Source organism: Podarcis filfolensis, assembly GCF_964270895.1.
Source record: "Podarcis filfolensis genome assembly, chromosome: 11".
Lineage (NCBI taxonomy): Eukaryota > Metazoa > Chordata > Lepidosauria > Squamata > Lacertidae > Podarcis > Podarcis filfolensis.
The window spans coordinates 40,792,433-40,818,303 of record NC_139613.1 but is presented as its reverse complement, the minus strand read 5'-3'; the positions used below and the strand labels follow the sequence as shown (position 1 = coordinate 40,818,303).

Below are 25,871 nucleotides of genomic sequence, written 5' to 3'. Positions count from 1 at the left end.
GCCCAAAAAATCTTCCTGGTGCAGCGCATACAGAAGGCATTGAAGCATCGATACTGGTGGGTGTAAGTTGCCCACAGCTCACTTCCATTAAGCAATGTGCTCAAAATGCAAGCCTGGTAGGCCTTCAGTTTGATATTGGGTGTTAGCATCACACAGTCCCATACCCTTTTTATTTTTTAGGATTTTTAGTATTCCGAATACAGTGGAGATGTATAATTCAACTTATAACCATGCAAGGAAAAATATTCTGCATGAAAATTGATTTCTTATAAATAGATGGTTTTAATTTGGGGAACATGTAAGACGATACTTTTCTTAGCTTCAACAATTAATGCACATATAATTGTACCTCCCCCCATTCACATTATTCTATGATGCATGGGGGGGACACACACACATTACTTTTTTTTTTTTAAAGCACACATTGGAAATAAAAAAGAAATGATCAAGAATGAAGTATAGGAAAGATAGTGTCTAGCTATAATTGCTAAAGTAAACAGAAAAGGACCCTTTTCAGATTCTATGTTACTGAAGTAAAATTCAGCAAGGTAAGTATGAGAAATATTTGTGGTTGCTGTTTTTTAATTCTAACAGTTTCAGGGTTTTATTTTGAAATAGTTGTCACTTGCCAGGTAGCTGAGACACCCATATCCCCGATAAGCTCTTGCGAGGAGATGGAGTCAGGTCTGTGAAGTTTTAACAGGGCAGGGGATGCGAGGAGGTCTGTTGGTCACAAGCTGTTACTTACCTGCTCAGTGGGACAAAGCATAACCAATTAAAGCTTTCCAGGAGCATCCCTGACACTGAGACCTAGGAGCAGCACCAGGCATGCATGTACACTCATAACACTTTTTTCCTCTTGAGCCCATCCCAGTTATTTTTCTTCCTCTCTGCTCCTTCCAACAACTGAGCCCTGGAGACAGAACTGTGACTGGGAGAGGGGGAGGAGGGCAGAGAATATATGCAATAATATGCAGCCAGCTCCTGCCAGGATGAAGCTTGCAAGCTGCACACATACTCTTCTTAATGAAAACATTTTTTAAAAGGTGTTCTTGCCCACCTGGAGATTCAGGCCCTCCTGCTGTCACCTACTGTAGGCAGGCAAATCTGGAGACTGCAGGTCGGGCCCTGGCAGTCTGGCAACCCTAATCAACAACTTTTCAAAAACAAAGTTCTATGGTACCTTAAAAACCTATAATTTTAATAGTATATAAGATTTGATGTATCCATTTGAAGAAGCAGACTCTGATCTGCAATGTGTTGGGCTGTAACAAATTGTTGTGTCTCTTCTTCTTGCAACAGACTAATATGGCTACCACCCTATAAATCTATTTTTTAGTAACTTCACTAAATCAGGAATGTACACAAGACATGGCTATGAGTAGTGTTTCCGTACTTACAATTATAACACTGATAATTAATAAGGAGGTAACAGACAAAGCCAGATCCTTGGTCTATTAAAAATCACTATTATAATAAGGGAGAGAAGCAGACAATGCTAGATCCATAGCCATTAAAACCAACTGTGCTTCCTCTATTTTCCCATTTATTTTGAAAGGTATCTGTATCCAGTTGTTTATTCCATTTCAAAACACTTTTCAGCAGAGACTACAATTTATTTGTTCAATACCACAGCTAGAATATTTGAGGGAACAAAAATGAAAGAATAAAATGCAAATCTTGTTATGTTCAACTTTTCCCCAATCCCTTTAGGAAACCATAGGTTAAGATTAGTTTCTAACGAACTATGACTTATCAAGAGAGATGTTTTCCCCAAAACACATAGCTTGCTTTAAAACAAGTGTCTTGTTTCAATAAAAAACAGACATTAAAAATAAAATCAGCTGCAAAGTAGAAACACAGAGCCAAATCCCCAGAACAGACAACCGTAGAAAATTACATTTCGAGGGAAAGGTGGGCAAAGCACTAGAGGGGTTGAATATTATGGTTTAAAGTGGAGTCAAGTGTTTTAATTAAAACTGAACACTATTCCTGCAAACAGTGTCAAGCTAAAAGAGGATAAATTTCAACGAAGTGTGAACACAAGTCAGGGACGAGAAGTCTTGTTATGAAAGCTCCTAAGTCATCAGGGATCTCAAAACAACTGGTATGTTCTTGCTTTAAAAGAGATGGAAAGAGATTTTACTTTAATGGTGAGGAAGCAAGGCATTTCATTTATTTAAAATATTTATACTCCACTTCCTTACCAATTAAATGAAGTTAAAACCAAAATCTAGCTAAAATATGTCTGTTTGGAAAAATGTTTATATACCGTAACAAACAGGCAGACCCCACTCCTCCTGAACTCCATATTTCCGTCTGAAAAGCCTTCACAGCCATAATCTCCTAAGCAAGATGACATGTCACCACTGTGTTGTATTTTCTCTTCTGAGCAGATAAAGTGATCTCTCTTTCCATCCAGCAGAGAATCAAGAGAAGGGTGATGTGATTCACACTCCCCCCCCCATCTTAATAGGCCAGCAGTTCCCCTGTGTATGTCTCTCAGATGTCCAGGAGTGTGGGGTGGGAAGCATTCTCGCCTGATTGGCTGGTTCCAACTCCTCTCCCCTTCATACCCTCTTGCTGGCACCCAACAGAGATATATCAGTATTTTGGTAATACCTCGTCTTTGGCTTGATAGCCCAGAGTAATTCTGTCTTCTACTAACTGAACACAGGCTTAGCCTGAAAATGATGTTCTAATATGTGCTGAAGTGGCTACTTTAGGATTTCTGTTTAGTAAGTGCTATAGTCAGTCATTTCATTTTATGGCCCCATATTCAATCCCTGGGAATTTCAGGATGGACTGGGAATGTCATGAATGAATTAACCCTGGAGAAACACTGTTGGCCAGTGTAGACAACATTGAGCTACATGGACCAATTGCCTGGCTCAGTATGGCAGCTTCCTATGTCGCTGCTGTTATATATTTATTTATACCTCACCTGTTTCCCTGATGGGACTCAAGGCAGATTACATATAAAAATGAGAACCGCCAAAAACATAGGAAAAAAGGAGAAAAAAGATGGATGCCCCATCCATCTCTTTCTGTGTGCTTAGTTAACCCTTTAATACATAAGGAACTGCTTGAGATTTCTAAACAATTCCCAGAAGTCAGGGAAACACAAGCACCTCTGAGCATACACCAATTGGGTTTTGTTAAGAGTGGCACGGTGCCTTAAAGACGAGTGATCAATAAGTAAGATGTGCCCCTTTTTAGAATATTGAGTACAATGTTGATTGTTGTGCATGTCTCGTAGATTTCTGTTGCCTGAAAAGACTGCAGCAGGAGTGGAAAGCCTAACAAAAAATTGCTCCCCATGGTTGCAACTTGTCCCGGGGTCACTTGCTCTGTACAATTTCTGCATCCTCAGCCAAGGACAATCATGCAAGTGGCCAGCTAAACTATCTGCATAGGTAAAGGGAAAGGACGCAGGTGGAGCTGTGGTCTAAACCACTGAGCCTCTTGGGCTTGCTGATCGGAAGGTCAGTGGTTCAAATCCCCGCAACGGGGTGAGCTCCCGTTGCTCTGTCCCAGCTCCTGCCAACCTAGCAGTTTGAAAGCACACCAGTGCAAGTAGATAAATAGGTACCGCTGTGATGGGAAGGTAAATGGTGTTTCGGTGTGCTCTGGCACTCGTCACATCCTGTGTGTGCCAGTAGTGGTTTAGTCATGCTGGCCACATGACCCGGAAAACTGTCTGTGGACAAATGCCAGCTGCCTCGGCCTGAAAGCAAGAGGAACACCACAACCCCATAGTCACCTTTGACTGGACTTAACTGTCATGGGGTCCTTTACCTTTACCTGCATAGTCTTCTTTTAAGTTGCACTCAAAACAATATAATTTAACTGAAAAGGGGGGTAGGGAGAATAGCCACTGTAACATTAGCTGAGAATCCTCTTTTTAAACTATTTCACAGGAACACAGGGTTCAACAAGCACATAAAAATCAAGTTTTCTTTTACATTTATGAACACAGCTGAAGACAGCACCAAAACAGCACAGCAAACTGTTTACACACATTTGGCTCTCCCCCCGCCCTACACTGCCAACATTGCAAACTCTGCTACTTGTATGGAAAGCACTATCAGCTGGAGTCTTCTAAAAAAATGCCAGCATAAGGGGGAAATTCTTAATGTGTGAACTTTATAACAGCTGATAAAGAATTTAGCATTACAAAAAATATTTTTGTCAGTAATTCATAATAAAGAAACCACATTTCTGCCACATTTTCTGATACAGGAGGGAAGGAAATACTTTCCTTAATGCAGAGTTAACTGCTCCTAGGAATGTACTGATACCAGACTAGGAGGAAATCCACATGTACAGATGGCCAACACCAGCTGGACATGAATGGCTCTCCATGTCAATGTGCCATAAGATCAATTTACTGTTGTTGTGAGAGAGACAGTGAGCTGTGTGTGCCCATGAAATCAGTACTTCTTCCCTTGGGCTCTTATCGCCCTAAAGCAGTGGGGCTCCCAACTGGTGGTTCATGGACCCCAGGAGATCCACATAACCCACCCAGGGGGCCCATGGCACCATTCACATAACAAAAACTTCCATAGAGATATCAAAAGTAGGGGGTCCATGGCTTGACTTTAGAAAAACAGAGAGTCTGCAGCACTTAGCTAATTGGGAACCACTGGCCTAAAGGAACAGTGCAAAGAATCAGTTACTATGGTCATTTTATTTGCAGGTGAAAGAACAGATCTACAACTTGCCCGAGCTCCTGGATTCAGGCATGGTAGTATCAGCAAAAAAAGCTGCCATCGAATGTATTCTTATTGTGACATGAACAGCAGCTTCCTGACCAATTGCAGCTGTTTCTGGGTCCAGGAGAAGCAACAGTGGAGAATCACTGATGAGAAAGACTGTATAGAAATCTACCATGGTAACATAGCTACCAGCCCAATAATGCTCTTTGTCTGGCTTTATAACCAAAAGGCAGAGGACCTGTATCAGAAGAGGAGCATGGAGGTGCTGGTGGGGCAGAAAAATCAGGAAAGCAGATGAGATAATTTTCTAGGTTGAATTTATTAAATTAATGGAGCAGAATTTTCTCTCTATCATATGTAGCCTTATTGCATCACATTGTAGATGCTTCACTATTTCATTTCAGGCCATCCTTCACTTTGCAGCATAAATGCCTCAAGAAAATACTGTTTTATAGGATGCACAGAAAATGTTTTATTCTTAAGCGTTGATATAGGGGGCAATCTAAAAAAGTAAAGAAATAGTTTATCAGGGTTCCTTCTATGTTTACTTTATTATCTTAAAACATGATTTCATTTATATTAGGATATGCAAAATGTTATTTGTTCTATTCAGTCATGATGTGGCATTATTTATGGATGTAAACAGGTAATTTACATGACTAAAGTGCCAAGTATAAGACATAGTGCCAATTCCTTTTAGACCCTTATAATGTTCATGTCTAGGATGTGAATTAACACCTAATTGCCAACCCTTTAACAAACAAGGGATTATTCCACTGGTAAATTCACACATTTATAGCATTTGTAGAAAAATCCCAGTAATTCATCTTCATAAGGCACAGACCACATAAATACTTCAAAGCTATGCTAAGAGGATTTCACTCCAGCTCTTTCAGTTCATATCTCTAGCTGTGCAAATTTCTTTACCTCCTTTTGAAAAACAAGCCTTCATATTGCCATCATGTTACATTTATTTGGAATACATGTTGTGAAGATACCATTTACAATATAACAGCAAGCAGTAAGGATTTGAAATAGCCCATTTATACAGAATAACAATCTATATTGTTTCTGAAATACGGCTAAGTAACTTGATAACAAGAAACTAATAACATCTATTGCAAACTGGATTCAATGGCTTGCATCCTATCTCCCATGCGCAGAGCTCTATACACGGAAAGGGCTGTGTTGCCTCCCCCTTCCCACAGCAGGCCCCTGAAAAATCTGTTTCCAATGCTTGGCGGTCTGTTGGCAACATAATGTGTTTGCATGTGAGGAGGAATGCAGAAGGAAAGGGATTCAACAAAAAGAAAAGGGGGGGATCCCTGCATGAGAGGTTTTATTTCTGTTTGCACAGGGGATCTCTGGATGCAAGGAAAGTATTCTAGACCTCACTTGCTCCATGGAATCTCATTGGATTTTCAGGCAAAGTCTTGCTCAAAATAAGTGTGATCTTACCCAAAATCAGCACTGCCGCTGGCGGTGCTTCTCCACCACTGGCAGAGGTGAAAGGGAAGGGGCACCTGCAGGAGAACCATTGGGGGGGGCCTCACCCTGACCTACAAGCTGGGCCAGCTCTGCCTTTAACTGTCACCAATGGGTCTTACACATGTAATGATGGTGACTTGTCACAAATCTAAAGCTAGTCCCAAACAGGTGGAGCCTTAGAGGTAGACCGAGAGCAGTAACTTAAACCGGTTCATTCCTCTTCTCAACCTTTGTTGGAGCAAATTGCTCACTTGGAGCTATCTGTGGTCCCACAACTTCTAACCAGCTTTGCCTCTTTCTCTGTGGGATCTTGCATTGGATTGGGATATGACAGTAGATTATATGTGCAAAAGAGTCAAAGGAATTAACCCTGACATTCTTCTCCCCACTACAAAAACCTTTAGTTAGAACTGAGAGTATGTGTATTACATGAACTATGCCTACTGGCACTTCAAGGGATATGCCTGATTCTCTTTAAAGAAGTGAGTAAACATGCTCCATCACTTAGGCAGCAGCCTAAAAAATATAGTGTTAAAACTTCTCATTTTAAAAACTAATTCTGGCCTTTAAGGTCTGCTAACAAATACAAATGCTATCGTTTCTCAAAACTCAACATTTACTGAAGGTATCAGTTAAACTAAAGAAAACAGGCAGGCTATCGTTTGCTTCTAATGTAAGTGTTGAGTAACCTTTACCAAGTGAGAACTCCTAAGTAGAGCAAGATTAAACTGTATTGTTAAACTGTGCCTAATGAATTTATCGATTACAGCGAATACTGCTTTTTCAGCACTATTGAAATTACTAAGAATTCTCTTACTTTATGAGCAGAACCTTCTATTAAGGAGTTTCACTCATTCAAAGTGTTTCTAGTTTTCTGGAGGGAAAGAGCCTACAAGGCAATTTAGAATGCCCTCCGTGTTGATAATCATTTTTACATTTACCTTCAATCAATTTTTAAAGTTACATAACACTGAAAAGCATGTTGTATTGCAATGTTATTTAAGTATAATTTCCCAGCTAATTATAAAAAGCTAAGTATATGCCACATCATACCCAAAACAATCAAGTTTAGATGTGATGAAAAAATTGCTTTCCTCCAAATGGCATGTTTTATTCCTCTAGTATTGATCGAATGTCTGCTCCAAAGTTAGCCTTAATATAAATTTGCCATTTGGCAAAATTCTGTTTGCACAAACATAAGGGAATGCAACAAAAGGTCTTCAAAACTCACAAAATCACTGTTAAAAACACACACACAAGTAGAGCCTTTTGAATTTTACATATTTTTAGGGAACACAGCTGTCTGTCCAGAGGAAGGAAAGTATAAAGTAATTTAAGGCAATGTTAAGTAGAAAATATGAAGGAAATCTGTTTAACAATTTTGCAAAAGAAAACAGGAGTAAAAAAAGTAGGATAATCTTTATATGCCAGTACTTTGAATGCATTTTGGAGTTTTTAAAAAATGACTGGCTTGGTCAAACATGTTGAGTTGCCGGGGGGAAACGACTGGAAATTAGGTTTAAATCTGTTAGGTATGTGTTGTTGTTTGTTCTGTGGACTAATGGTGTTGTCTTGCTGAAAGTCACAAGCATAAGAAAAGCCCTGCTGGATCAGGCCAAAGGCCCATCTAGTCCAGTAACCTGTTCTCACAGTGACCATACAAAAGCCTAGCTTTGCACTAACTGCTAATATTACCTTGCTTTGGAATTTACTGTAAGTTGTTTTGGTCATATAGCCTATATGCTAAAACAAATATACCAAACTTCCCTGTTTATGTGTAAAATCTTTAACTTGTACTGAAAAATGTCAACCAGCTCTGGTTTAACCCCAAGGTACAGGTTAATTAAAACTGAAGGTCCCACTGAGCTATTGCCTAAGAAGCAGTATGGAGGTTGACTCTAGGAAAGAGGACATGTTTTTTCATTGGGAAAAAGGGTTCTACGATGAAATCTCAGTAAAGGTGTGAAAGCTCACAACCAAAGCTCAGGTGTGGGGAAAAGATAAAAAAACACTGATTACTTCCAACTCCACGTATTGACGCTTATCATTGTGATTCTTGTACTGCAACATAGACGAATGACAAAATCAGCATTTTCAAATCATTTTTCTAAGGCTCTTGGAAGCTTTTCAGGGGTCTCTCAATGAAAATATCACTAATGGCAGATGAGTTTTCCCTAAAAGACAGGATGAACACTACTCATCTTCCAATTCAAGGGGGAGTGTTGGATGTGATCTTAGCAATGTTCCTGGCTGATGTGGGTCAACGGAAGACCTAAAAGACCTGGTGTGCATCCTGCATGAACTGGGTGTGCACAAGACCCAGAAAGTGCATGACATTCAGAGGCTTCTTCAGCAGGCAAGTCAATGGAGAAAGTGATTTCAAAAAGCAGAGAATCTGAAAAGCACTAAGGGACACGGGTGGCACTGTGGGTTAAACCACAGAGCCTAGGACTTGCCAATCAGAAGGTCGGCGGTCCAAATCCCCGCGATGGGGTGAGCTCCTGTTCCTCGGTCCCTGGCTCCTGCCAACCTAGCAGCTCGAAAGCATGTCAAAGTGCAAGTAGATAAATAGGTACCGCTCCGGCGGGAAGGTAAACGGCGTTTTCATGCGCTGCTCTGGTTCACCAGAAGCGGCTTAGTCATGCTGGCCACATGACCCGGAAGCTGTACGCCAGGCTCCCTCAGCCAATAAAGCGAGATGAGCGCCACAACCCCAGAGTCGGTCATGACTGGACCTAATGGTCAGGGGTCCCTTTACCTAAGTTATGGAGATAAAACGTAGTTGCCTAAAAATCTGAGTATTTAGAATACAAAATTGTGTGCAGTCTTTGGAGCCTAATCTTAATAAAACACAGTCCCTATTTTGCCATGTAAACTATGATATAGCAGCATAATAAATTGCAACGAGAGTCACATCTCATCTCAGTTAACATCAGCTAACATCTCAGTTATCACACACAGTAACATTGCATTGACCTATCCAAGAGTCAAGTGTGCTGTATTCCCATTCTTTTGAAATCCCAGGTACATGGCAAGCCCACAGCAAGTGACAACATTAAGGAATTAATCAGATATCATATCATGAGAAATACAAGATCTAAGCAGCCAATGGGGCAAAGCTACCATCCATAAGATTATAACTGCCTGTCCTTAAAGACAGGATTGCTTCTGAATAAAACTGTAGAAAATCAAATGAACATTGTTCTAAAAGCTATATCCCATTGATGGGAACAAGCCAGGTTTCTAGAAAACACGTGATAGCTACTTCTAAGTATTCCATAATCAACACTTTCTGAACAGAAGCACATCTTAATATTGTTCCAACTAAGCTTTCCATTTTCCTGAGAACACTTCCCACGTTTCATTCTGCTTGATGGGTTAAGTGTGTCTTTTCAACATTCTGACAAATGGTACAATGATTCATGGAATTTTACTCTGCCTAGCTAGAACAGATAACTGTGTATTTGAAACAAATAATGTGCTAAAAATGCTCCAGAGTCCTCTTCTCATGTACTGCCTGACCAGTAGTTTTCTTTGACAAAGCACAAAGAAAATCTCTCTCAGCAGGATCATACATTTCTTTCCAGACAGGAATATGAAATTCTACTGCTCTCTAGTCTCCAAGTGCTGAAATTGTGACTCGGCTACATACCTGAGGGGGTGGGGAGATTATTTGTGTTGCCATTCGTGTCTTTTGTCTTTGTGTGAGGGTATTTTTGTCCTTCACATAATAAGTATTGCTTAGTTAGCTAAAGCAGGCCTGAGAAATGTGGCATTTTAGTGCCTTATTATTGCAGAGCTACAGAACATTGCAAAAACATTTTCAAATGATATTTTCGGTGCCAACTCATACGGCAACCTCCTTTCTAAGAAAAACGAGTGAGTCGATGCATGCAACAGCCAGTACCATTTGTCTGTCAGAGCAATAACATCTATATTTTAGTGCCCCTGTATTCCCTTAATAGGCTTGTAGGCTCTGGCATCACTTGCAGGGAAATGACACCCAATGGAACATCTCTCTCCATTTTGCTCTGTGAACTATGACTCAAGACAGGAATAGGGAATTGAATCAGCCCCTGGATTACTGTATTTACTCTTAATGAATTATTATTTTTTTAAAAAAAACCAACAACACTGAGATCTTTCTCTTGGGAGAAAGTCATTTTAAACTCTAAATCTCTGTCAGCAACTCCACTTAGCTGCGATATTAACTTAGCTCATGAGGACAACAGTCCAGCAGTTAGCCTGTGATACCCAAGGTGTTTGGTTTTTTCGTTTTTTGTTATTTTTGCACCTCATAACTGAAATGGTAAACAAAGTTATCCTCTTATTGCTTCACAGAAGAGAGCCTGAATTCAGTGTGCATGTGGGTGAGACAGAGAAATATTAGACCATTAGCTTCGATATCTAGAGGGCTGGATAGGCACTAATCAATTTCCACCACAGGTATCCGAGCAAGAATGCACAGAGAATAAAGGCTGCTGGGGAATTTTCTCTCTCCTCACCAAATACTTAATACTCCCTGCTGCTTCTTTCCTCACTTGTCCAAAATATAAAGAATGCCACTAACATGGAATCCAACAGCGGTGTTATAGAAATCTGGTAAAGCAGTAACTTCTTCTACCCTCATCATTTGTGTATTGAAAACCTCAAAGCCATTGCTATTAACATAATGACATTTTCCAAAGCAGCTGGGTCTGGAGGCAATCTGCTGCAGACAGAAGGGAGGAATGATAGGAGAAAAGGCAGTATCCAAGTTCAACAGTATCATGAGCCTGAAGAGGTTCAAAAATGACTTCAGTAGCTCTAAGCAACCCAAGCGTAGTTTGTCTACACAAGGGTATATTTTAACTAATGTGTCTGGATCTTGAGAAGACTGCAGGTACAGACTCTAGCTAAGACTGCTGAAGCAAGTAATTTGCAATGTTTACATGAACCCAGAAAGGGGAAGCGGGTCTTATCACTATATTCTCTTTCACTTTCATGCACCCAAAGAAGTACAACTGCACAATGGGCAGCCTTACTTGGTGAAAACTATTGCAAAGTGCTATCACTACCATGAGTCAAATAGCAACACTGTTGAGAAGCTGAGTCGTCCGAGTCTAATACTCTGAGAATATAGTTACAGGTAGGTAGCCATGTTGGTCTGCCGTAATCGAAACAAAATAAAAAAATTCCTTCCAGTAGCACCTTAGAGACCAACTAAGTTAGTTCTTGGCATGAGCTTTCGTGTGCATGCACACTTCTTCAGATACACTGAAATAGAAGTCACCAGACCCTTATATATAGTGAGAGGGCGGGGAGGGATATTACTCAGAAGGGTGGTGGGAATGGGTGATTGGCTGATAGGTGTGGTAAACCTGTTGACGACTTTTAATGACTGCAATTGGTCTTATAGGAAAAAGCAAGGGGTAAGATGGCTAAAAATAGCTTTATCATGTATAATGAGATAAGAATCCAATGTCTTTATTCAGACCAGGTTTCTCCATGGTTTTAAGTTTGGTAATAAGTTGCAATTCAGCAATTTCTCTTTCCAGTCTATTTCTGAAATTCTTTTGTAATAAGACAGCTACTTTGAGATCTTGTATAGATTGTCCTGGGAGACTCAAGTGTTCTCTTACTGGTTTCTCTGTCTTGTGAGAAGACAGAGGGTGAGCAAGATGATCAAGGATATGGAAACCAAGCCTTATGAGCAATGGTTGAGGGAGTTGGGTATGCTTAACCTGGACTAATAGGCAAAGAATGGTGTACCTGGGTTGGCCCAATATTGGCACCACCAAGACAGGTAGCAATCTCATCACTGAACTGGTGATGCTGATCTATTTCTAATGAGAGAGAGAGAGAGAGAGAAGAGAGAGAGAGAGAGAGAGAGAGAGAGAGAGAGAGAGAGAGAGAGAGAGAAAGGAAGGAAGGAAGGAAGTAAATTTTATGGCAACTCCAGCACGTTTCTGTGTAAAATATTTCCCATCTGTTTCTCTTGGGAAATATTTTACATAAAACCCACAGTGAGAATGCACTCCAGCAGAAACTGTCACTGACCCCTCAATGACTGAAGGCACAAGACAATTACAATCCTCTCTTCTGCAGGATTGCTGGGAAGCCACCTTGTTCTGGGTGTTATGTAACACTAGGCACTTTTTAGGCATAATTGAACAATTCTGTATACCCATTTCATACTACATTAAAGCACTTTTATCAGAACACTTGATAGAACACTTGGCTTCCACATTGCTTGCAAGCTCGAAGTTCATAGGGATCTGGCCAAAATCTAGCACCTCTGCCCAATAATACACCCCAAAAAACTATTTCAGCTCAGTTCAACTACCGAGACTCCAAATAGTGTGGAATATATGAGCACAGATATGAGCACACATAAGCTGAAAGGCTTTAGTTTAAGGCACTTGCCTGTGAGTCTGCAAGTTTCCTTCCAGAGGTTGGCTAAACTGCAGTGATGACATGGAAGATATGAGGAGGGTTGAGGAAGCACAGAGATGTGGAAGTTGGAACTGGGAGAAAAAGGCTGGAGTGAAGGTCCAATGTCATTGATATGAGGACAAAAAGGAGAGAGGTGTGAGAAGCAGGAGGGGGCTAGAAAACAAGTGATGGAAGTATGAGACAGCAGAAGCGGTGATGGAGAACACGGTACTGAGACAAATGGGGACCTCTGCATGCGTATGTAAAAAGGGGAAGATTCCCCAACCACTGTTTCAACTGCTATGATGTCAAAATGTTCTAGGGCTTGTAGCAACTCTTGATAGGAAGGCCAGGAGGGCTGCTTGAACATAATGGTGGCTACCATCATTAGGTGACAAACTGGAAGAGGAGCTCAGCAAACACAGAAAAGCTGCCTTCTACCACCCATTAGTCCATGTGGCTCAGTATTGTCTACACTGATCAACAGAGTCTCTCCAGGGATTCAGACCGGGGGTATTCCTAGACCTACCTGGGGGCATTCACCTCTTCCTAAACCTGTGGCATGGGTGCCAAGACAGAAGAATTACATTTGGAATAAAGTTTTCTCTCCCTTGTTTGCTGCAGAAACTGCTAGTACTATGATTCCATTAGTTCTGGCTTTGTATATTTTTAGAAAGGAAAAGAAACAAGAAGCAGCTCTCAAATTGGAGAAGGTATTTTTTTCTTTTAGTTCAGCCTTTTTTACTGTATAGCCTCACACAAAAAATAAGTAGTGGTATAATATACAATAGCCTAGCCAGAGGAGAACGATAAAAATGTCAACAGTTTCTTATGGAGTATGCTAACAGGCTTTGAACTTATGCAATGTGCAAATTGAAATATCTGGCTCCCATTTCAAACAATTAATGATTATTCACCATGATAATAAGTGGTCAGATTATGCTCTCCCATCCTCATTTGTTTTGGAATATTAGGCACCAAACGAAACATTAGAGCAACCAAACAAAGCATTATGGAACACTATTTTAAAGTATTCATGACTAATGCTGTATCAGCAATATTTTGATGGATGAAATCAAAAGGAATAAGCTTTGAAATATTAAAGCTATAAAAAGCACACTGGCATGAATTTTGCAGTTATATGCTGACACTAAAAAACAAACCAGTGATTCAGTAGGGGCTGCATCTATATTAAACCATATGAAAACCATACACATTTAAAAGCTACAAATTAAAAACAGTATTATGTGATTGGTTCCCAGCTAAAGGGCACAGAAGGCAGAAAAATGGTTTCAAAATACATACCCTAAAATATTTTATTAAGGGTATGCCCACTTCTTCATCCTTTCAAGAATACTTTTTTTCTGCCCAGTCCACCTTAAATTAAGTACTTCTTTGAGCACATTATAATAAAGAAAAAACATTGAAATTGTGTCATGAGTCCCCCAGCTCAGACGGATACCTCAGCTGTATTTATGACCTTATAGGACTACTCTGCTTGTGGCAGTTCCTTGCCACTGCAACTCCTGACAGATCATCTGAATCACTTGCTATGAGTAGAACTTTGCTTGGCATCTTTCAAACCACATTTATGATTGCTGCCATGGGCAAAATGGAAGCTTCTACTTACAGAAAAAAAGGCTGAGAATATCTATTTGTCACCAATAAGAGAAGGGAGTGGGCAAGGAGAAACATGTGCCACAAACAAAGCAGCCATGTGCTCATGATCCTAAACAGAGTTGAGGGCAGAAACAATTGAAGTCACACTGGCTGAGAAGTGTCGTGTTTAGAGAAAAATGGCTGCTGAGTTATCATTTCAGCTACATAGGACTGAAACCTGAGCAACTGCTTCCTGACCCCCACCCCTCGCCGTGCTCGTGGAAGCAATTACAGTCCTGGGAGTTGCTGCTTTCTGGTTAACTCTGCTAGGCATGCCTTGTTCAACTCTTACTCCAGTTCCAGGTTTCTATCTGATTTCTTGGATGCAAGTGCATGTTTTCCTTCTGTGCCCTGTTGTCACCTTGATTCCTGAGACTCTTCCTCAGGCCTCCCTGCTCCTAACCTTGGCTTGTTCTATTTTAACTCTGATCTTGCTGCCTGCCTCTTGGCTTTAACACTTTTTACCAGTCTCCATCCCACCCTTCTGCAATGTTTTTTTTTTTTGGACTACAACTCCCATCACCCCAGAGGATTGCCAAAGCCAGCTGGAACTCTTGGGGATTATAGTCCAAAACATCTTAAGGGCACAAGGTTGGGGAATGCTGGGTTTCAGTACGTGAAATCCAGCCCTGCCTCCTGCTTTTTGGGTCCAGCTGTTGCACCCTTAAGAAAGTCAAGTCACAATGCTGCAGTGACAGCAGAAGCCATGCCTGGCACAATTCCCTTCTCAAGGCTCTAGACCAAGCAACCACTTCCCTTGCCCTCCATGTTTCTTAAGCAAATTACCTAGCACTCACTCTCACATCATTCAGCTCCTCCACACCATGTGGCCCAAAGAGGGTTCCTTTTTCCTAGTCTCATTACTGTAGCTCCCTTTTGCCTAAGTTGCTTTATTCCTCTGCCCTTCCCCTTCCCCTTCTAAGCCCAAATCCAACTATGCATCCTTCCTCTAGCCTCCTTTTCTCTGAGCTTCTCCTTGGCTTCTCTGCACACTGGGACATTTTCCATTCCACAACCAGCCCCTGCCGAAGCATTTAATCCAGCCTAATTGAAAACGTTTCTTAACACAGGAGCTGGACTGCAAGATGAACATTCCAGGTCACCATACCACCTTAGCCAATCAAAGGCAGATGCTTCATTGCCATAGGAATAATATCATATAAACTGGAAGCGACAAGGTGGCTAGCTCTCATGCTGCCCTCCAGGCTTCTGCGAGTTCTTCAGATCTTTTTACTACCAGACTATTTACACTAGTGGGATGAGATAAAAATACAAATGTCATTAAGGTCTAACATCTCGCTGCTCTTGGTGCAGGGCAGCCTTTTCTCTTTTAATGCTGCACTCTTAGAGGAGAAATGAAGGAGCCAGCTGCAAGCCATGCAGCCTGGTGAGAAGCCCAGCCCCAGACATGCCAGACTGTTATATAAACTGGGCTGTTGAGGCAAGACTTGCAACTACTGTAGTAGCAAACACTGGGTTAACTTTTTCTCTTTTTTTCACAAACCATTCATTCTTATTGTGCCTTTGTATTTAAAAGTATCATTCATAATAGTACAGAATCTGAGTACTTGACTTTGTCCTATTTGAATTTGCTTGATATGTTTTGTTATGAACTCCTTGTTTATGATGCTGTATTTTGGTATTGATCATGAGCTGCTTTGGTCATGGTACACCATGGAGAACAAAACATAAAAAACTAGATTAACCCTTTAAAAAAAGTCAACTCAAGATTGATACATCCAAATTGTATAAACCAGGAACCCAGGGCCTCTGGATGATGTTGGACAAAATTTCCCATAATCCCTGACCATTGGCCATGCTGGCTGGGCCTGATAGGAGTTGGGAGTCCAGCAACATCTGAAGGCCCATGAGTTCCTCACCTTTGGTAGAAACACTTACCCCGTGTTATAATTCCACCCTGGTTTTGCACTCAGGAACCATATGGAATATTAATCTTGTGAGTGATATGGCAACAGCATATTCTCCACAGTTCTCTCTCCAAAAATATATTTTTGTTAGCAAAAGGGGCACGAGGTTCAGCAAAGATTATGAGACAGAAAGCAACTGACCTTGCTTCCAGTGACAACACCTCCTCACCTGTAACTCAAAGTGAGGGGGGAAACTTTGAAGAAAAAAATAGACTAGTTAAACTAGTCAACAATATGCGTGCACCAAAAGCATTGAAAATACATGTAAGCCGAGGGATGGGGATGTAGCCCAGGTGCTGCTCAACTACAACTCCAGTATCCTTGACCATTAACCTTCTTGCTTGGGACTGATGGGAGCTGGAGTCCAGGAACAGCTCAGGGAACACAGGTTCAGTATGTAGCCTAACCCTAATGGAGAACTTCCCTGTTCCTTTTAAGTGAAAGTGAGGTACTGAATTACTGATTAATTTAATATTATAGAATAAGACTTTTACTTTTTGCTCTTCACATATGTATTCAGTATGTGGAATGAACATGGAATAGCAGATTGCACATATTCCCATGATTCATACTGATTTACAATGGGATGTGCCTACGAGTTATGACTTTGATACTGTCTCCACCTGCTGGTAAAAACAAAATTATTCTTTGATTCTGAAATAGTGTGCGGATATCAGAGACCTTTCTGTCTCTAAAGAGCAGATTATTTAAACTGAGAAGATGCAGAGGAAGGACAATGAGTATATCCAAACAAATGGGGAAGATTAGAAACCTGGGTACTACAAGAATGCTATAAGAATAAATGAACACATTACCTGGAACAAGCTCCATAACGATATATATAGGTTGCCTTTGAGTGCAAACTCCTATAAGCTTTACCACATTCGGATGGTCATACTGTTTGAGTATTCTGAAAAAGGGGTACAAAGGTTTTATCATGTTATTGTATCAACTTGATTTCAGTTATGTAGAAAAAAGTTACTGAGCACCTACATGACTAAAATAAAGTCAGATGAGTTTCAGTAAACACGAAAAGAATCACATTGTACAACTGAAACCACCTCTCACTAAGAAAGATGATAAAACTAAAGCTCTTATCAGTGACAACACACATGAACGGGGATCATGAGCATGTATTCATTTACTTTATCCAATACGTTTCACATAAAGAATCCCAGGGTAACTTTAAAAAAAATTAAACACAACCATAGCACAATTTAAGCAAACAGGAAAATACACATCTGCCCTGAACATATGGGAAGCTGTAAGGGGCAGTGTGACAAAGGGGTGGGGCTAAAGTTGAGACTCTATAGTCCCCTTTAGACTTAAGTTACCCCACCATGCAAGTGATAGGGCTAGAGTGCCATTTATTTTGATCAACATCTACCAGACGTAAGTATGTACAATTAAAAATAGACAGAAAGCAAATATCCAATACTTCAGAATAGGCAGAAAATCCTGGAAGACATTCGAACATTTCCATGAAGAAATGTTTAATCATTTTAAAGATGTGAACAGAGAAGTTACACTGATTCATTTTCAACTTAAGCTCCAAAGAGATGTTCTCATTAACAAATTAACAAGCCGTGTCATGATCTAGCTCCTCATATAGTTCTGGAAAGCCCAGGTGTACAGTTATGCCTCCCCCCACCCCCAATGCTAGGAGAGCTCATGATTGCAAGAGCCAGGAGAACAGGGCTTCAAGCTGGTATTAGAAAGCAGCAATTTACTACCTGAAGATTGCTCAAAACCTTTTGAGTCAATCGTCATCAGGATATAGCACGGCAGTTTGTACAAGTTACCAAATGGCTACTCTTTTCTTGCACTACCTTAATGCTTGCCTTCTCCCTTGCTCTTTGAAGTTCTGGTATTGTTCCTCCGTCTCTTCCGTCAGACCCAAGGCTACACACACTACTCAAGCACCTCTTGATACTTCCCATACCTCATGGCATGGACAAATAAATCCACTAGTAGTACAGAGGTATATATCCCAATCCATCCCACCCCTCTTCTGCTTGCGAGTGCTGCCACTAGCATAGCACATCCACATACCAACTCTACAATTCTATGATTCTGTCCTCTACAGAGCTCTCCTCCCCTAACAGACCCCCCCACCCAGTCACACACTTGTTCTTACCATGAAGTCTAAGCACATGCAATCCACACAGAAAGAGCTGGGCTGTTGGATTCCTGGGTGGAGGGCAGAGGACTTTTGCCTTGCCAAGGAACAAAAACATTGGGGCTCTATGCATACAGAGCGGCCAAGAGTGGCACTGGGTTAGATGTCCATGGCTGTTCCTCCTTGACCCCCAATGTACTTGAGTGCACATGGAACCTTTATACCAGGGATGGGGAACCTGTGGCTCTCCAAGCATTGTCGAATTCTTGTCCTCCCTATTGATGTGCTGGGTGGAGCTGATGGGAGCTGTAGTCCAACAACATCTGGAGGACTGCAGGTTCACCATCCCGTCCTTTATACCATGCATTCCGCATTTGATTTGGCAGGGCGGGGTAGGGAGGAATGTAAATGAAACCACTAAAGATTTGAAAAAAAAAAATATCAAGACTGTGAGGAATAGGCAGACCTCAACCAACTGCTTCTCCCACAGGCAAGGCTCAGCTCAAATTCACATTTTATCCTGTCAGTAGCCCTGGGAGGTTTGTTCTGCAAAACTGTGCAAGGATATGAAACCCAAGTCTCACAAACAGCTACCTAACTATTATACCGCAACTGTGGAGACTGTGGCTGCGTTTAAACCTAGAGAAACATTAAAGGTTGTATAATATTTCAGCCAAGTACTGTTTTGAGATAGTTTTCTAGGTGGTTTATCCTTAAAGAAGAAGAAAAAAACCACAAAACCACAAAAAAGTGTAAGATGTCAATTGAGCCTCAGTAAATAATTCATAATGAATAACTGCTATAGTTCCAGGTTTCTTAGCAAAAAAAGAAAAGAAAAAGAAAAACCTATTCCATGTAGTCCAAGTTGTTTGTAAGGGTAAAATAGTTTCTTGATGTCACTTACTACAATATTGACCCAGTAAGATAATCTAACTTGGAATGTTTTCCATTGTATGCATATTACACAATATGGAATTTCTATCAACAGTTGATGGTTATTTTCACCTTTGATATTATATCAGATTGCATATGACATTTTACTTCTTCCAGGGAGAATTAATTCAGGGAGGGCCTCCACCACTGCTGCTAATTTGAAATATATTTTGAAGTGGAAAGTATTGATTAGTCTCAGACAATCTAGGAACTGTTCCCTGTTTTAGAACTGCATTAAATTTAGGTATGCAATGGATCCCAAGTGCACATTTATTCACATTTATACCACTCACCTGGCCTCTGATAAAAACTTTATTTTCAGCTCCTGGGGAAGGTCTTCTTTACATGTCTTTACAGCAACTGGAGTTTTATCTTTCAATATTCCCTTATATACTTCACCAAAATTACCCTGAAATTGCAGATATTACAAACTGTCAGTAAACAAACTTAATGGCATTCCTCAGCAAAATAAAGTTCCACTGTGCAGAAAATATCACAGCTGTGTCAGTTAACAATATGCTTATATAAGCTCGCACATGGGTTAAGGAAATAGATACTTCCCTTTTTAACTTATGGGAAGAAATGTTACTTTAACATTTTTGAAAAGGCGATGAAATCAAGCTCAAGGCTTTAGTCAAACACTGCCTTTATATAATGAATGTTTAATGCCTTATAGACTGAACACCCCATTAATTTTGTACTTCGCTCCATCCAGTCATCTACCACGGAAAAAGCAACTTAGCAATGTTTCACAAAAGATTTTGACACAAGAGTGGGAGAAGCACACTTCATTAAGGCAGTCTCTTCCCCCACTGCACCTGCTTATCTGCCTTGCAATGCCCCCTCTTCCCTTCCCATCATCACTTTTCATCCTCTGTAGGAAGCTAAGCATAGCAGCCAGCCCAAAATCCTTTTCATGACTTCAGAGGGGGAAGTATATGACTAGCCCCAGTCATCTAGCTTCTGTTTATTGGAAGAAGAAGAAGAAAAAAACATTTTCTCCTAATGGTGGGAGAAAAGAGAGGAATCCAGCCTCAGTTAGGGGATCCTAGCGCTCCTCTTTGCTCTCCCTCTTCCCATCAGGGTCTCCTCTGTTTAGACTTCAGCTGCTTTCAGATCATCAGTTTTGTAGGTGAGATTCAAGCACATACCGGCATGTTCATGTTGCACACTTGTGCAACAAACCCACTTCCATCTATCCCCCCCCCAAAAAAAACCCCACTCAGAATTTCTCCTAAACATAATGAGAAAAGGCAATGTAATGTGTGAATAACTGCTTGATGCAATATCAAATAACCTCCCTACAAACTTGCTGCAAAGGGTTCAAGATGAATTCTCAATAAGTAGGATGCCTAGAAGGAGGTTTTGAGCAAGGGTTGTGATTTACTGGGACAGAGTATGTTTGGAGCCATCAGGGGTGAGCTTTCCCATCTGCTCTTGTGTACAAACCCTCATAAGGAGCAGCTCCTCATAAGGAGCTGCTGCTTAGAAGGCGGCTGCCTAAAGCGTAGGTAGGGACCCTCTCAAGGAAAGTTGCTTTGCTTTCTTTGACATTTTGGGGAAACTCCATTTTGCTTTTAGGCAGATGAAAGGATGTGTTTGGATTGGCATGTAAATATGCCACTAAGATATTGTCTTAAACTTTTGTAAATTGTGTTTTATTGTGTGGGTTTTGCATTTTGAGAGTCTCCTTGGGGGTCTTTTTCACTGAAAAGTGCCACAGAGAATTAAAACATAACACATAAAGGGTTGTAAGTGGCAATACTGCTACCACTAAAATGAATGGCAAGGCAGGGGCTGAGAAGTCTAAAATGCCCCTCTCTTTGTTGGTGGCAACTGGGATGGGGAATCTGCTATCAAGTAAAAATTAAGGCAGAAGGTGTGCCCTGATTTCTTATAATTTAGCAAAATGCTGAAATTAAGGTTACTTAATAGTTTGTACCAAATGGAACAGAATTATTGTCCATCTGTCATTTCCCTTGGCTGATGCTTCTTGGACAGTTATAACTTTTTGCAGAATAGCCAGGGGGTAGAGGGGATGACATCTTAAGAGCTATCAGCTTAGCTGTCAATTGCTCTTCATCCAATACCTACGCATTTCACTTTATACTTGGGTGTAGCTGATGGTCCTACAGGAAGGAAGAAATAGGACTTACAAAAATAACTGGATTTCTAAGTTGTTCAGGAAGTTTGGTAGACCTGCTTCTATTGACATTTGCCACAGGATATGGAATAATTAGGTAGAGGAGCTGAAATAACACAACTTGAAGTAATTTAATCACACCGTGAAATCACTTTAATCTAAGCCATTCTAGCCTTGAGGTACATGATCCAGTTTCGTCCAAGACTGAGGAGGCGGTATTTTGAGGAAAAGAACATGGTGGTGTGGATTATTTTAAATTTCTTCTTTTTAACAACTTAGGCCCAGTAGTCAAGGGACCTGAGTGGCCTGGGAGCTACAGAAATGTCTCTCCTTCGAGCACTGCAAGAATGTAAGAAGCCCTGGATCCCAGCAGGAGCGTACAGGTCAGGTCCTGCTATGGTGGCCATGTGTCCTACTTCATACAGGACAATCATCTATTTGAATGGATGTCAGGGGACAGTCCTGTTTGGGAAGGAGGACCTTTTTCTGCCTCCCCACTTTCAGCTACTCTCTGAAGACTGGAGAAGAGACCCTCTTAAGAATATTAAGGGGGAGGGGGAGGGGGAGGGGAATGACTAGACCATGTGAAAAACGAACATAATATTTTAGCCGCAGTTCATTCATTTTCAGCTTTGTACTCCTGTTATTTAAAAAGCGTGCCTAGACATTCTGTTGTTGTGCCCACAACTAAGGTGCAATTTAGCTCCTAGCTTTCATATCTCAGTTTCTAAAACTGTTCACAACAAGTGGAGAGGAAATGGCTGTTTCAGCTGACATTTCTAGCAGGCCGATATAATATGAGGTTGTTTCTTGTTTTCTATATTGTGCTGTTTTATTTTAGGGTTGTTGTTTTTTAAAAAAGTTTTAATTCTATTTTAGCTATGGCATTTGGGTGTTCCTTGTAACAGAGATGCTCAACTATAAAAATGGAAAAAAAATGTAAGTCATCCCTTAACTCAGATGAAATAAGCTTCCTAAGGCCACATCCAGAGAGGTATCATGAGCTGGTCTTCGGCTCACATGTTCTGTTGTGTGATCATCCCAAGTGGAGAAAGCAAGAGATCCCATATTTATGTAACTGTAAGGTAAAGGTTTTTCCAGTAGTGATGTATGGAAGTGAGAGCTGGACCATAAAGAAGGATGATCGTCGAAGAGTTGATACTTTTGAATTATGGTGCTGGAGGAGACTCTTGAGAGTCCCATGGACTACAAAAAGATCAAACCGATCCATTCTGAAGGAAATCAGCCCTGAGTGATCACTGGAAGGACAGATCCTGAAGCTGAGGCTCCAATACTTTGGCCACCTCATGAGAAGAGAAGACTCCCTGGAAAAGACCCTGATGTTGGGAAAGATGGAGGGCACAAGGAGAAGGGGACGGCAGAGGATGAGATGGTTGGACAGTGTTCTCGAAGCTACCAGCATGAGTTTGACCAAACTGCAGGAGGCAGTGAAAAACAGGAGTGCCTGGTGTGTTCTGGTCCATGGGGTCACGAAGAGTCGGACACGACTAAATAACAACAAGGTAAAGGAATCCCTAACCATTAGGTTCAGTCGTGGCCGACTCTGGGGTTGCAGCGCTCATCTTGCTTTATTGGCCGAGGGAGCTGGCGTACAGCTTCCGGGCCATTTGGCCAGCATGACTAAGCTGCTTCTGGCGAACCAGAGCAGCGCACGGAAACACTGTTTACCTTCCTGCTGGAGCGGTACCTATTTATCTACTTGCACTTTGACGTGCTTTCGAACTGCTAGGTTGGCAGGAGCAGGGACCGAGCAACGGGAGCTCACCCCGTCACAGGGATTCGAACCGCCGATGTTCTGATTGGCAAGTCCTAGGCTCTGTGGTTTAACCCACTGTGTCACCCGAATCCCTATGTAACTGTGGGATCACACAATTGAATTTCCCCTGCATTATGGGAAGGCTGGCCCTACCATGCAGTAAGGCAAAGTGATTTCAGATGACACTGTGCCAAGGTTGTGGTGGTGGGGAACAGATGAAAGCTGTAAATGGAAGCGAACAAGGTTGGGGGGGGGGGTTGGAGGGAAACACCATTTGGCCTCTACCTTCAATCCACAAAAAGTCTTAGGTTGGCACTGATTGGGAGCAAAGGGAGATATGCAGAAGAGGAGGAATACTCCCACTATTTCTCCAAATACAATCCATTGGCATAAATGAGAGGATCCTTATTTTACCGTCCAGGGGTCCTTTACCTAGTCAACACAGACATTAATAACTTGGATGAGTAAGTAGAAATTATGCTCAACAGATCTCCATATGATGTCCAAACAAACCTGAAAACATCCTACACATGCAGAAGCCTCCCACTGTCTTGTGTGAGAGAAAAGTACAATGGGAAACTGCTGTGCATGCAGTGTGCTCCCACCATTTGGCTCACACACAAAAGAGTGCAGGGAGTTCACAGGCAAGGCTCTGTGTTGCAGCTGTACAGCACAACCCAAAGAAAATTAGGCACCTATAATTACCATTCACATTCATGGGATATAAGCTTACAGTTATGCAGTTAAGTCCCATTTATTTTAATAGGATTTATGTGCATCTAACGTTCTCTGAATTTCACCCACAATGTTTACAGTGTGTTTCAAAACTGAAGACAAAGGAATGAGCTGGTTCATTTCATTACCCACAGTGCTCAGTATGGAGGTTCCACATTCCCCATATCACACACCTGGGTTAAATGCACACGCAAAGCCCTACTCTGTATATGCAATATGCCCAGAGAGGCATTGTCCAAACACTTGGAGCTTACACTAATACAGAGTATACAAGAGATTCTGACAGCTACTGCCCAGGATCCAAACACCACTCTGTGACTGGGGGCCGGAGAGACACATCCTGCTAGGACCATGTCACACAAACTGGCAACTGCAAGAAGGGTTGCAGCTGCTTCCTTTACTTAGAGAAGTCCGCAGGTAATTGAGCAAAGCTAGGTTGGCAAATCTGCACAGTAGTAAAAAATATTTTTAGTAATGTTTTCTTGAAAATTTTTTGGTAACTTTGCTGTGTTAAATGTACATTCTCTAGTTGACTGCATTTGTAATGTTTTATTTTGAAATCTTTAAGATATATTAGTTTCCTGTCAATTATGTTGTTTTTAATGTATTGTTTATATTTGACTTTCCTCCGTAATGTTTTATTCAGGATTGTTTTAGCTGATGTTTTAATGTGTTGTAAACAGCTTGGAGACTTTGTTCTTTAAAATAAAGTGGTATAGAAATGAAATGAATTATTATTATTATTATTATTATTATTATTATTATTATTATTATTATTATTTGCTAGTTACTGGACACTATGTGAGTTCCTCCCCCTAAATTCTCCGTTGTCCTGCAGCTTCTAGCAAGTAAGTTTTGCCCCTTCATTGTTTTGATACTGGCAAGAGCATGCACTGGCTGGTGGGCTTGAAGGTTTATAAGCAGAGGTTAAATGACCATCTGTCATGTATGATTTAGTTGTGATTCCCATATTGCAGGAGGCAACTCTACGATTCTATGATGGTATGAATTTCAGAAAACAAAAACCGCAGATGGGGGTGAGGGGAAAACATGTGCAAAAACCTAAAAAGCAAATAGCAATAGTGGAAAAGGAAATTATGTAAAGATATGAAACTAATAATGCACAGCAGGTTGGGAAGCTGTTTACTTAAAAATGATTCCACCAAAATTAACTGCTCTAGTTTACTGATCTGATTAATATACCGTATTTTTCCATCTATAAGATGCCCCCTATTTTGGGGGGGACTCTAAATTAAGAAAATGGGGAGGATTGCCCGAAGTTGTTGAGCTTTTTTGAGGGTGGAGGGAATTGCCGGAAATCGCTGACAATCACATGCATCGCCGAGGGCACGCAGCCACCAAATCACCAGCAGCCCTTCCAGCAGCCACCAATCGCTCACACTATCACCACTTACAATCGCCCAACACCCTTCTGAACTGCCCATGTATAAGACAAGGGCTAATTTTAAAGCTATTTTTTTATATTAAAAACCCTCATCTTATAGACAGAAAAGTACAGTTATATTTGCATTACAAAACAAAGCTATTTTAAAATTATTGATAACTTAGGACATTTTTTACTCAAGTTAAGCACTTTTCTATCCTGCTCATGCTTAAACCTCTCTCACTGAAGTAGGTCTTAAAATCTGCTTAACTTCGGCTGGGTCTATTATATGACAATTTTTTAAAAAAATTGCAATTCTGCTACAAAGCAATGTTATTATATACTGGGTGGTGGAAGAAGCCCACCATCCTCAATATCACAAGTATACTCCAAGGCTAAGGTGTACTTTTCCTCATTAAGAACAGATGTTTACTTACTTTCCCCAGTAATTCTCCCAGTGTGACATCTTCATGATTGAGAATCCATTTTTTATCCTGCAGCAAGAAATACACACCAGTGTTTAGTCTACAAAATACTGCATTCCTATAAAACCTCTGAGAGCTAGCAGGAATA

The 25,871-nt window shown here is 40.9% G+C and overlaps 1 protein-coding gene across 3 annotated transcripts in view; it reads right to left on the bottom strand.

Moving 5' to 3' along the window:
* Nucleotides 1-25,871, bottom strand: part of FER (FER tyrosine kinase) — a 154,088-nt gene that overhangs the window by 41,552 nt on the left and 86,665 nt on the right. For 2 of the 3 annotated variants that reach the window (XM_083576786.1, XM_083576787.1), the window contains exons 14-16: nucleotides 25,736-25,792; nucleotides 19,553-19,668; nucleotides 17,023-17,117 (exon numbers count right to left, since the gene is read on the bottom strand). In XM_083576786.1, the coding sequence (XP_083432912.1) occupies nucleotides 17,023-17,117; nucleotides 19,553-19,668; nucleotides 25,736-25,792 (268 nt within the window). Of the gene's footprint in view, nucleotides 1-5,142; nucleotides 5,221-17,022; nucleotides 17,118-19,552; nucleotides 19,669-25,735; nucleotides 25,793-25,871 lie in introns of those variants that run through there. The other variant, XM_083576788.1, reaches the window with a different exon arrangement.